Here is a 13,456-nt window from a genome sequence, read left to right on the forward strand (position 1 = left end):
CAGCACTAGAGGCCTGGCCCTCTTTGCCAGACCTGCCACCCCCCATCTCACATTCATTCTCTTTTCTTCCTCCCTTTTCCTTCTTCCATCTCCTTTTCTCATTCTCCCACTTCCTTCCCTCACTCCCACTCTTTTTCCTTCCATCCGTCTCTCTCTTCCTCCACACATCTTTCAATCCCTCTCGCCTTCATTTCCCCCTTCCTTTCTTCTTTCTTCCTGGCTCTCTTCTCTTCATCTCTGCCTCCACACAGCTCTTTCTTTCTTTCTTTCTTTCTTTCTTTCCATCCCTTCCACTCTCTCTCCTTCCTTTCATCTCTTTCCTTCTTTCCACCTATCTTTCTCTTCCTTTTCCTTCCCCCTCCCTTTCTCATTCTCTCCTTTCCCTTTCTCTCCCTCCCTCCACCTCTGTTCCTTCCTTTCTTTCCTTCCATCCGTCTCTCTCTTCCTCCCTTTTCCTTATTCTTCCCTTTCTATTTCCCTTTCACCTTCTTACTACCCTTCCATGCCTTTCTTCCTCCATTTCCTTTATTCCCCCTCTCTCACTCTCCCCTTTACTCTTTCTTTCTTTCCTTCCATTCATCTCTTTCTTCCTCCCTTTCCTTTATTTCCCCTTTCTTCCTTCCCTCCGTTCCACCTCTTCCTTTATTTCCCTCTCCCTTTCTCTTCCCCTTTCCTTCTTCCTTCCCTCCCTCCTGTCTTCCTAGCTCCCTTCCCTTCTCCCCATCTCTCCCTCCACACCTCTTTCCTTCCTTCCTTCTTTCCCTTCCTGCTGGAGGCAGAGGTCCATCCCTTCTTCCTTCCCATCTCCCCTTCTCTTTCTCCTTCCTTCCTTCCCTATGTCTCCCTTCACATCCCCCTTTCCCTCATGTCTGTCTTCCTCCCTCCCTCCCCCATCTCTCCCTCCACACATCTTTCAATCCCTCTCACCTTCATTTCCCCCTTCCTTTCTTCTTTCTTCCTGGCTCTCTTCTCTTCACCTCTACCTCCACACAGCTCTTTCTTTCTTTCTTTCTTTTCTTTCCATCCCTTCCACTCTCTCTACTTCTTTACATCTCTTTCCTTCTTTCCACCCATCTCTCTCTTCCTTTTCCTTCCCCCCCCCTCTTTCTCATTCTCCCCTTTCCCTCCCTCCCTCCACCTCTCTTCCTTCCTTTCTTTCCTTCCATCCGTCTCTCTCTTCCTTTTCCTCCCACCCTTCCTTTCTCACTCATTCTCCCTTCTCCCCATCTCTCCCTCCACACCTCTTTCTTTCCTTCCCTCCTTTCCACTCTCCTTCCTTCCTTCCATCTCTTCTTCTTTCCCTATCTTTCTCCCTTTCTTTCTCTCCCTTCCACTCTCTCTCCTTCCTTCCTTCCTATCCTCCCTTCCCTCACCTGCTGGAGGCAGAGGTCCAGGAAGGAGGAGGCCAGCGGCTCCCCAAAGGCCCCGCCCGCTTGCGCGAGAGACCTTTGGCCTCTTGCGCGAGCAAGCGGCGCCTTTGGCCTCTCGCGTGAGCAGCGGCTCGCGTGAGAGAGAAGAGGCCGACGGCCCCCCCAAAGGCCCCACCCTCTCGCACGAACGAGCGGCGCCTTTAGCGGCTCGCGCGAGAGGGAGGAGGCTGGTGCCCCCCCAAGGGCCTGGTGCTGCCGCCGATTGCCGCCGCGGCGGCAGCACCAGGCGCGGGCCGGTCCCCTAGCCTTGGCGGGCCGCATGTGGCCCATGGGCCGGGGGTTGCCGACCCCTGCTCAAAACAATGTTCTGAAAGGTACAGAAAAGTGTATCATATAAGCAATGGGTAAAATGACAGGGTATCCATAAACTAACAGCAAATTGTAGGCTGAGAGCAAGGAAAATATAAAAACTCATATCCCAGTTTATTTTTAAAAATCCTCCAACATTCCAGAAATAGTGGGAAGTTCCTGCTGAGTCAACAGCTGTTTTACATCTGATCCACTTTACTGAAATTAGAAATAAGAATTAAAAGCCTGCACATTGAACCAAAGTTGGATATTCCAAGGCAAGAAAAGGGCTGAATGCTAACAAGAAGGATACTGAAGAACAGCATAGGATTGAGAGAGTGTGAATGCTGAGGAAATGAAAAATACTTGCAGAGTTCTAAGTAAGATGCCAGCCTGAATCACTGGAACTTAATACTTAATTCATTAAATATCCCAGCAATAACATGTTTACCTTCATTGTGTCACAGCTCAGTAAACTTTGAAAAAGATCCAGGTAGTCTTTATATGTAGGTGTTTTCCATTTCCCAATTCTAACTTGTCCGGATGCAGATTGTTCTTCTGCATTTGAAGTATCTTTCCCAGAACCCTCCTACACAACACAAAACACAATGCTGATCTGAGCTCTATATACAGCTATATGCATTCTATCCACACTCACCTCAGATAGCTGTGTTAGCAAAAACTTAGAATAACGAAACTGTCCATTTTTCACTGTACCATTCTGCTAAGACGTGTTTATTAACAGTGTTGTACAATATGTCCTATTCTCCAGAAAATACACTTGTACACCACAAGATTCTACCACATAGAAATTAAATAATGTAACTTATGCTGGTTTAAAACATACAGTGGTGCCTCGGGTTACGAAATTAATTCGTTCCGCTGTCAATTTCGTAACCCGAAAGGCTTTCGCAAGCCGAATTCCCATAGGCGCTAATGGGGAAAAGCCGCGATTCCGTGTGAAATCGCGCCGAAAAGCACCAAAAGTTTTTTCGTAACCCGAAAAAACTTTCTTAACCCGGAACAATGTTTTCCAATGGGATTTTTTCGTATCCCGAAAATTTCGTAACCTGGGTATTTCGTATCCCGAGGTACCACTGTATATTGTTTATCAAAATTATTTATTGAACACCACTCTGCCTACTACTCTTTAAAAACAGACCAAAATATAAGGAAATAATACTATGAAGTGGTAAGGATTACAAGTAAGATGTACAGTTGGCTCTCTGTATTGGCAGAGATTTGGTTCTCACCCTCCTGCAGATTCCAAGTATCACAGGATCTCAAGTCCATATAAGTCTATGGATGGCAATGCGCACACATCTGCCATTGACTTATATGGGGCAGGGCTATATGCATACACTCCAAACCATGTATAGCTGTTCTGTCAATACAAAAGGCCAACTGTATATACACTGAATGCTTAATGAACCCGATTTAATCTATGAATAGTAATTTACACATTTTGAGTTGCCAGAAGATGTTAGTACTCTCACAAAATTAAAATTCTACTTCCTTTCTTCACTAAAAAAAGTAATAGGTTTCAGTTTGAAACCATGGCCTGTTACAGATGGGCCTTTGCTCCGCCCCCAGTACATACTAGGGGTTGGCCGAGGATGCAACGTCCAATCAGGCCTCACTCCTAGTACGTACTGGGGACGTCAAAATGGCGGCGCCCTATACACATGGGCGCCGCCATTTTGACGTGACGGACGCTTAGCGCCCACATGTCATGGTGTGGTTGTGATGCTGCAAGTGCGCCATTGGCGCCTTGCAGTGTCATAACTGTGCTGCAAGAAGAACCTGCTTTTTGTGGGTTCTTTTTGCTGCATGGGGGAACCGCGGGGTTTGTCTGCTGCTGCTCCCTCGCACAGCAAACATGGGCGCTGGCAGAGCACCCTTTTTGGGCGCTCTGTAAAGCACCCATGTTACACATTCTTTGACAATGAGTATGATGTACATATATGAGATGTAAGTATACTTCTCAGTAAGAAAAAAAAACCCAATTATGTTTACATCTCTCAAAAAAGGAAATCTGGACCATAAACCACATCCTAAATAAAAAATAGGCAGCTGATGCCTTGCTACCCACCATAACAATCTCTTCAGATAAGGAGAAATAAGCCTTTGAGGGAGGAAAATCTGAGTAGCAGGCACTATAAGAAGCACTGTTACTACATGCACTTCAGCATCAAAACGTCTCCATCTACGTACTAGAAGGGAATGCAAAATAGCTCTTGGAAGTGGGAATAGGTAATAGTCTGTTTAAGATTTTGTTGAAGTTCTTTGTTTAAGAAAACTTTATCTGGAAGGTTGGGAATGTGGCTATATTTTCTACAGAAGGAACAAAGGAAGGCCTAAACTACCACCTCCACATTAAACCAAGCCTAGGGAGCATAGTTGGAAGCTTTAAAAGAGAGTTGAGTACTTCAACTCATTTGCTGAAATCTGACTAAAATCTCAGCGCTATTGATAGAAGAAAAATAAAAGAACTGCTAGATTAAGGTGTGGATCCCACTGCAGTGAAGATTCAGCAAGCTCAATATCAATTTCAACAAAAGCTGAGGAAAATACACCAGAGGAAAATCAACAGAATCAGGTTAACTCAAGTACATTGTTGCTACTAACTGAGTGATATCCTGCTAGAATTTTGAAGCTCCATCAGATTCCAAAAAAACTCACTAGCTGGACTACTGTAGCTGCAAGGCAACATAACAAACTCTACAGTATTTCAGCATTTTTTCTGTCTCCCTTGCTTGAATTAAATCTATGGGGGGATACAGAGGGGCAGAATGGGGCAGCGAGACACCGTCCCTTTCTGTCCTGGATGGAGGCCACAGCAGACAAATGCTGTGGCTTTCACAAGGCCAAAAAAGAACCAGCTCCCGGAGGGTTCTTTTTAGGTCGCGCACAGGGTGCCATTGCCGCCCTCGTGCACAATGATGATGGCTGTGTGATGCCGCACCGTTTGGACACCGTGCCATGCGTACATCATCATGGCAGCCCCCGGGTGGACGGAGGTGAGCCAAGATGGAAAGCACGGTAAGGCTCAGGAATGTGTAGAGGCTCCGCTCTCCTGAGTCCTAAAATCGGCCCCAGGCCAGAGCTTTGCATCAATTTGTACCAGGCCTATGGCCTGATACAGACGGGCAGAAAGGAGCGCCCCCTCTGCCCCACATAGAGGCTGTAGCAACGAAACGCTGTGGCCTCCAGAAGCCCTAGAAAGAACCTGCTCCTGGCGGGTTCCTTATAAGGCATGCACATCCTTGTGTGTGCTGATCACGTCCGCGCAGCACCATTTAGACACTTCACCGCATGTATATCATCATGGGAGCCCCTGTGTAGATGGGGGGGCGCCATAGGGCTTGGGAGTGTGCGGTCGCTCTGATCTCCTGAGTCTTAATTTCGGTCCCAAGGCGGTACTTTTTGCCCGTTTGTATCAGGCCTAAGTCTATATTAGACTTTCGGTGTGTAAGTGGTACAACAAATCACACCAAAATTGATTCACAGGTTTTATGGCAGGAGACTAATGCAAGAAAAATCTTCACATTTTATAAATCTCCTCCACGTGCTCCTACTGGTTAAAACAATCAGTATTCTACAGTTTGGCTAAAAAGAAAAAAGAAAAAAGAAAAAAAGAAAAAAGTAGCAAATCTTATAAAAAGAAGTACAAAGTACAAGAAACAAAACTTTTCCAACTGTAAACACATAAACCAACACTAATAAAACATACCTTTGAAAAGACAATTGGTTTGGAACAGACTCTGATTAAACCTTGATGAACTGAAAAGAAATATATACAAAAAGTTTAAAAATCACACAGATCCAGTGACTATAAAAGAGTATTTCAGTATCCTAATATATTAACAGAAATTGTCCCTTGCTTATATTAAAAATAAGGTACACAATCATCAATAGCCAATATTGTCAATCTCCTATACCTGGGCTAAATATGCTTTCAATTCTAAAATGTAATGTTTATCATGCAAAGAGGTGTTATGTAGATGAAAATAATAAAATTGTTCAGTACTTACATGTACAGGAGGTACTGGATAAAAATGTTAACACAGATTAATCCTATTTGTTGTAATACTAAATATCAAACAATAAAATATAAACTATTTAGGCATAAAACTATGTTAGAAATGGTAGTAGTTTCTATCCTGTGAAAAAAAAAATGGGTAATTTTTTTATATGTTATCAGCTGCAAGATTAGCCTATGCCCAGAAATGGAAAGTGAAAGAAACCCCCTCAAAGGAAGACAGGATGTTTAAACTCTTGGACCTAATGTAAATGGACAAACTTGCTAAAGGAATTAGAAATGAATCCTCAACTGCGTACAAAGAAGATTGGAATAAAGTAATAGTGTTTCTCCGGACAATTTGGGGGGATAAGGCTGCCTTGGGAACAAAATTATCATAAATTGAATCTTTTAGAATGACATGTAAAACAATACAACAGGGAAACTGTATGAATGGATAATTCAAGGAAACTCGGATGAGGATTACTTTACTTTTAGATAAAAAAGCTGGGTAGTGTCTATTGGGATATTTACACAGGAAGATCACAAGGTTAATTTAGAATTTAGGCACAAGAGTATAAATAGAACAGTATATGATTATTTTGTTATTAATTTTTCAGATAATCGAGAAGGAAATAAGATCAGAATAAAAGTTAGATACTAGCAAGGAAGTAATGTATAAGGAATGTATGTAATTTTTGTTTTGTTATATGCTTTATTGTATGATACTGTTTGGATTTTATAATGATTATAAATCTGAATAAAAATTATTTTTTTAAAAAAGAAAGAAATGGTTGTAGTTTCTATAAGGTTTTTCGAGATGGAAGAGTACAGAAGCTTCTTGAGAAATTAAAATTTCTCTCCCTAAGAAAGGGGTGGGTAGCCTCACTCGACTCTTAATCAAAAGGGGAAGATCTAGAAAATGTTACAAGGCCGAAATAAGAAAATACAAAGGTCACTTCATAAAAAGGAGTGAAAAGAGAAAAGTAGTCAGAGAAAGAAATGGACTATGAATAGATTCAATCTGTGGACATGATCCAAAGCCTGAGAACAGTAATTATTACCAGAACCTGAAGACACAAAACTGAATGGTGGAATCAGCAGTTCAGCAAGTGAGAAGCCAAATAATCAAGATTTGCTGTTACCCATGGAAATATTTCAGAGCAACTAAAACCTGCACTAGTAAGGGCGAGAAAGGAACTAATTTCAAGGTAATTAAAAACTTACCCACAGTGCTCATAAAACTCCAGAGTACAGGGCCTTTGCCTGCCAAGGCTAAAAAAACCTTTATAATGGATTTACAACATGCAGACTGCATTTTTACACTGTATTGTGGGAAACTATCTATTTGTACCACAACCAGACGTTCAAGAACTGGAGTATATACTTCAGGAATCTAGATGAAGAGGAATAAAAAGAATGGCATATTAGAAATTTGCCAACTGCAGTCCCTAAAAAATAAAATGTGTAATTTTTCTTTCTAAAATGTGTAACTTTACACCAAGAACTCTTACCACAAAGAGACTTATATTGGCCTGTTACAGACTGCCAAAATAAAGCTGCTTTGGGTCTCTTTGGAGGTATGCTGTTTAAATGATGCATGCATCCTAAGAATCCGGAAGCTGCACCAAAGCTGCACTCCAGTGCTTAGGAATGGAGCGTGGCTTTGGCGCGACCTCCGGACTCTTAGGACCCATGCATCATTTAAATAGCATATCTCCAAAGAGACCCAAAGCAGCTTTATTTTGGCAGTCTGTAACAGGCCATTGTCTCCTAAATTACAAAATCATAGCCTCTCAAATAAGGTTTAAACTGCTCACTTACAGCATCCAAGTGGAATATAACGCTAGCAATAGACTGAAGGAAACTTGGTAGCTGATAAACATGGTCATCTATGGCTTCTGCCTCAGTGAGATACATCTGTTTACAGCGCTGAAGGAGTTCAACATACATGAAGTCAACATCCTTTGAATTGACTGCTTTGCATGGCTTTCAATGAAAGAGAAAATAATGCAAATAGTAAAAATCAAATTAGGTAAAAATAAATCACTGAATCAATACAAACAGTTTATGACATGAAATATACAATCTAAGCCAGGCACTCACACAGAAGAGTACCTGAGCTGTATTACAGCAATATAGCAATAGCAACTACATTTCTATACCACTCATCAGTTAACTAGCACTCTCTAAGTGGGTTTACAACGTGTAAGCCAATTGCCCCCAACAAGCTGGGTACTGACACACATCTCTATACCTACATGCATACAGGCATCCCTCTTGTATTTTGATATTATTGAAATTCTAATGGCTTTTACGTACTAAGCCATCTTAAAAGTGTTATTATTGCAATAGCTGTAATTGTGGAAAATTATTACATTTATATTCCACCGTTCTAACAAAAAATAATGCTTAACAGACTAATAACATTAAGATTCCACTAAAACAAGCACAATTAAAACATAAAAATAGATAAAGAAATCCATTTAAAATAGTGAAGCATTAATACCACTTCAACTGCAAGTTTAAATGCCAAAGACTAGTCTGAATAAAAAAGATCATTGCTTATTAGGAGAAAGACACAGAGAATCTAATCTCCCTTCAAAAGGAGCTCCAGAGCCTACAAGTGGCTGCTGAAAAAATCACTCTTCTGTCCCTACCAAATTTCCCTTTGAGATCAAGAGTACTTCATTATTCAAAGATCTTAATACCAGGACAGCTTTGTGTTAACAAAATATGCTCTTCAGAACATGTATATAGGCAAGCCACAATATTATGGTTGTCCAATCCTTTGAATTAATGTTGTTGTTAACTGCCCTCAAATTGTCCTCAACTCATGTTGACCCGGTGGATGAGAAATCTCCAAGACTCCCTATCTTAAACTGCTCTGCTTGGGTACTGCAAACTCAGACCCTTTTCCTCCCTGATTGACTCTATCCATTTGGAGAACAGTTTTTGGCTTGATCTGTTCAATGACCCATTTGTTTGTCTTTTTGGCTCCAGCTATTAACTACCAACTGTCAAGTGGAAAATTTATCATGTACAAAATCTACTAAATTTAAGGCATAACGGAAAGATTATTTCTTACTTCACTGATTTATAATTGTATTCCATTCTTCTGATTAATATAGTCAAGCCAATGCAAGAGTCACTTCCAATGCAGCTCAGAGTTTAGCAAGAAAAGCATGACTGATAAGGAAGCTAAACATTCTATAAAAACAAGCATCCAACATAAACTACCATATATACTCGTGTACAAGTCGACCTTATGTATAAGTTGAGGGAAGGTTTCAGGGTAAAAATCATGGATTTTGATATGACCCATGGGTGAGTCAAAGGTAAAACATAGGGGGCTATAACAATGGAAGGAAAGGGGAAAACACCACCTCCGTCCCTCCTTCTCCTTCTCTGGACCTCTCCCAACCACCTAACACAACTTCTCTGCTGCTGGAGGAGGGGTTTTAACATTGGGTTGGGGAGGAAAGAAAGTGGAGTGAAATGGGATGTTTCTTTGATGGGAAGAGAAGGCTTTCAAATTGGATTGGGAAGGGTAAGAAGTGGAGCTAAAAGGGGTGTTTCTTTGATGGAAAGAGAAAACTTTCAAATCGGACTGTGAAACTCCTATCACACACATGCACAAACACAAAAGCTCCTGCCTCGTGGCACAAAGAGTGGGGGTGTCACTGGGGTGCTCGTTTCAGGAACTTTCTAGTCAGTATTAGTGTACTGGCCTGTAAGTCGACCCAGGATTTTAGGGTCAATTTTGGGGCATAAATTTCTCGATTTATAGTTGAGTATATATGGTAAGTCATTTAACTTTTAGCTTTTCCAATATACTATGACAACATACCGCTGCAAAAAGCCCATATCCACGAATAGCAATGGACAATTCCTTGTTGCTGGCATCCATCTTTCTGATTATTTCATAAAACTGTTCCATAAAGTAATGCAGCTTGCTCTCATGCATTTTTACATCCTTTGCAACCATTACAGAGATCTGCAATTGTATATAAAATTGGTCATTTTATAATTTATCAAAAATAAAGCATTCCAATCTGCCACAAGGATAACTGACTGGATCCTGAAATAGGCAAGTGTTACTGGACTGCTAGGAACTGATTTCCTCATGTCTCCTCCCCAAACCTGTGTATCCAAGCCCATGGAAATGCTATACACAGATATAGGGAATCTGATTAACAGGGTGAGCTACAATAAGGGGGAGCGGCACCTTCTGCAAGGTGAGTCCTACATGGAAGATTGATCCAACAAAATTACATCATCCACATTCAATGAGGATTAAACCCTTTAGAGAAATGACTGTACAAGTCTCATTACATACAGTGACACAGGAATATGTTGCCCTTTACATAAAATGGCAAAATCAAGGTTTGCATCTCGGAATTTGCATTTTTGGGGAATATTTTCAAGCTTTGGATGCTTGAATCCATAGATAACAAATCCATGGATAAGTAGGGTTGACTGTAATTATGAGCCACCCCACCCAATGTTGCGGAAGATCCCCATCACTGGCTAAGTTGGCTAAGGCTGCTGGGCCACATAAGGGCCACATGATTCTCACTGCTAGGTCTTAGTCATGATGGAAGGACACCCCCCCCCCCCACAGAAAGCCAATGATCCCATTAATTTTGACATTATACCTATATAAAAGTTAAATAAAAGCTTTAGTCTTATTTTGTTCATAAAACATTTATATTCTGCTCTGTATTCCACAAATTTCAAGGTAGAGTACAAATAAAGCCATCTCTAAGACGCTTACAACAAAAACAACTTGAACCATTTAAATTTAACAGAGTAAAAATAATTTAAACATTACAAAACCAGATAGAGCCACCAATCCAAAGCCTCCCTTTTACCGGGATGCAGCTTCAGTTGACCGAACTTCATCTCACCCATTACAGCATCCAGATGCCAATTCAACCTTGGCACAGCCTCTCTTGCCTCTGATGGCTATGTTATGGACCCAGGGCTGAGACCTCCCCATTTTTGGTCAAGAAAGGGGAAGATCCTATCTTGGATTTCCAGCACAACATCTGACCACTAAGGGGTATGTTATGGGAAAATCAACAGTTTCTGGGTTTGCCCTCAGTGGAAAATGTACACTTGAAGATTACATACACAATTTTTCTCTCATTGCAACCAAAAGCAAAAAAGCAGAAAATGGAAGAAAAAATGAAACACTATTCTTTCTCATTTCCACCCTCTCTCAGTGTGGGTCTGGCAGGACTCTTTATAAAATGGGTCCTTAAGCATTGGATCTTCCCTCCCCCATAGCAGTGCTGTTCTATAAGTATTAATTAGATCACTAATGTAACATTATACACCTGTTAAGTATTTTTAATACCATCATCCATTATGTTCATGCAAGGAGAAATGGAAACAAAGAGGAACAAAGAGATTGGAGATTGAAAATAACAGAAGAAAGACAAGAGAGAGAAAAAGATTTCCCATATGGTTCAGTGATTTTAAATTTAAGTAAGATGGGGAAAACAGGCAATATGTATGTTTCCTGCCTTCAGTGATTTTAAATTTCAGTAAGATGGGAAAAACAGGCAATATGTATGCCTCCTGCCTTTTTGTATTATTTAATGTTCAAAGATTAAACTAATAAAATCATGTTTAAAGACTGTACTTATTTACCTGTTTAAGAAAAGCATCCAAAGATGAATGGGCAGCTTTCTTCAGTTCTACATTCTGGTGGCCACACCATTTAGACATGACTTCAAATGACAAGATATAATTTTCCAGAAGGCAAGTGCCAAATTGAACAGCATGTTTACTGAACAACTGTAGACCAGCTACAAAACAAACATTTTAATTTAAATCTAACATTTTACATTAACTGAATAAATTCACATCTTCTAAATATTTTATACTTGAACCTTTTTTAAAGTTATTGTCATCACCAGTTACAGTTACAAACCATTAATATAATAAAAACTATACCTGTCATGGATAGTGTTTCCCTATATTTAAAGAATTATGCAAACAAACTGAAATATCTAATTCTACGTCTTTTATTTTGTTATTTATTATTTTCAAACCATTTTTAATCGTAAAAACATATTACAGGTAAAATATGTCTTTTTCATTAAAGAAGAAAAATGTCAAATATTTATATAATCTAAAGAGAAATCACATTATGTCTGTATACATTTGGTGAATTTTCTATGGTTTGTTTCTCTCTGATACAATCTATTGACTCATTCACTACATCTTATCTATCCATCCATTAGAGAAGATGTATGGTGTCATTAAGACATTCTGTTGCTGAGAGCATTAGATAGAAAATAAAAAGTTCTTACCAAGAGGTACTGCATATCGCTTTAAGTCAACCTGTAATGTCAAAATGTTTAATATAAAAAGACTGGTTTATCAGATCTACCTAATGCTTCTAAAGAAAAATTCTTTTGAAGGACAGCAGGACATGCAGCATACCTGTGGACTTATTGCCTTCACTGCGAAATCAAAGATTTCTTTTGAAGTTTGTGGATCTGTGGAAAAAATATAAAATACATGGGGTGGCAGAAAGAACTTACTGATCTTTCTTCAATATGACAACACAAAAGTCAGACCTTTTAGAGAAATAACATACTGGCATAACTCCAGAATGACATTTACCAGTTCAATGGAAAAACTTTCATATGTCAGCATGTGTCCTACTGATATCAGAATGACTTATTTTGAGGTAAGACAAGTGGTATAGGGCTTGAATAAGACAATATAGAACAAAATGAAGAAGGAATGTGCAAAACGTTTCCATAGTTTTGATAGTAGGCCAAGTTGTTAGGCTTAAGATAGTCCACATACTTAGGGACAATAATTCTAGATCAGTAAAAGGGAAGAATGGGAAACTACCCAACAAGATGGGTGGGTCTGAAGGGAAGTATTAAAATATTTAAATTTCCACAACTTACAAACTCTGATACTTGCTTCCAGAGCCAGAAGCTTTGTTTATATTTGTTTTCTGACACAACGTCACAATGTTTATAAATCAGGTTACTCTTACAATTGTTAGGATTTTAATAGAAAAATACTACACCTTCATCCATGGATTTAGTAAAGTTATACATAAGTGCAGCCAGTCCTTTGAGACATCCAGCTACTATTGGAAACTTAGGCTCTCTTGTTGCAGAAGTCATCTGAAAATAAGAAAATTCATTTTATTCTAATGAATAATAATGAAATAATGTTTTAATATACAGTTCTGGAGTTCACCAAATCTCTCCCTCCACAATTACTCAGCTAACATTAAGTATAACACTCATTTCTACCCACCACCTAATCATTTACATACTGTCATTTTTTTGTGCCCCTTCAAGTAGTTTCTGCTTTATGATTACGCTAAGACAAACCTATCATAGTGTTTTCATGGCAGGATTTGTTCAGGGGGGGCTTGTCCTTGCCTTTTTCTGAGGCTAAGAGTGTGTGATTTGCCCATGGTCACCCAGTGGGCTTCCATGGTCAAGTGGAGAGTCAAACCCTGGTCTCCAGAGTCGTAGTCCAATGCTCAAATAAGTACACTGCACAGGTTCTTATAAGCACACCTATATTTCCAACACTGAAACATTATGATTAAATAAATATCCAAAGAAGAAGTTCTGTTAATATATTTTGCAGCAAAAGAAACATGCTTATAGATTGGCAGTATTTAGCTGTTTGTGGCTTAAACTATCAGAAATTAAAAATTACTTCACTG

General features: G+C 39.8%; 1 protein-coding gene across 3 annotated transcripts in view; it reads right to left on the minus strand.

Moving 5' to 3' along the window:
• The window catches only part of PRKDC (protein kinase, DNA-activated, catalytic subunit), a 139,510-nt gene that overhangs the window by 118,000 nt on the left and 8,054 nt on the right, over nt 1-13,456 (minus strand). For all 3 annotated transcript variants that reach the window (XM_089517274.1, XM_089517276.1, XM_089517277.1), the window contains exons 7-15: nt 12,800-12,899; nt 12,196-12,251; nt 12,063-12,093; nt 11,398-11,555; nt 9,590-9,736; nt 7,564-7,728; nt 6,967-7,135; nt 5,452-5,501; nt 2,170-2,307 (exon numbers count right to left, since the gene is read on the minus strand). In XM_089517274.1, the coding sequence (XP_089373400.1) occupies nt 2,170-2,307; nt 5,452-5,501; nt 6,967-7,135; nt 7,564-7,728; nt 9,590-9,736; nt 11,398-11,555; nt 12,063-12,093; nt 12,196-12,251; nt 12,800-12,899 (1,014 nt within the window). The remainder of the gene's footprint in view (nt 1-2,169; nt 2,308-5,451; nt 5,502-6,966; nt 7,136-7,563; nt 7,729-9,589; nt 9,737-11,397; nt 11,556-12,062; nt 12,094-12,195; nt 12,252-12,799; nt 12,900-13,456) is intronic.

Source organism: Sceloporus occidentalis, unplaced genomic scaffold (assembly GCF_023333645.1).
Source record: "Sceloporus occidentalis isolate IW3139 unplaced genomic scaffold, rSceOcc1.0.p SCAF_3, whole genome shotgun sequence".
Taxonomy (NCBI): domain Eukaryota; kingdom Metazoa; phylum Chordata; class Lepidosauria; order Squamata; family Phrynosomatidae; genus Sceloporus; species Sceloporus occidentalis.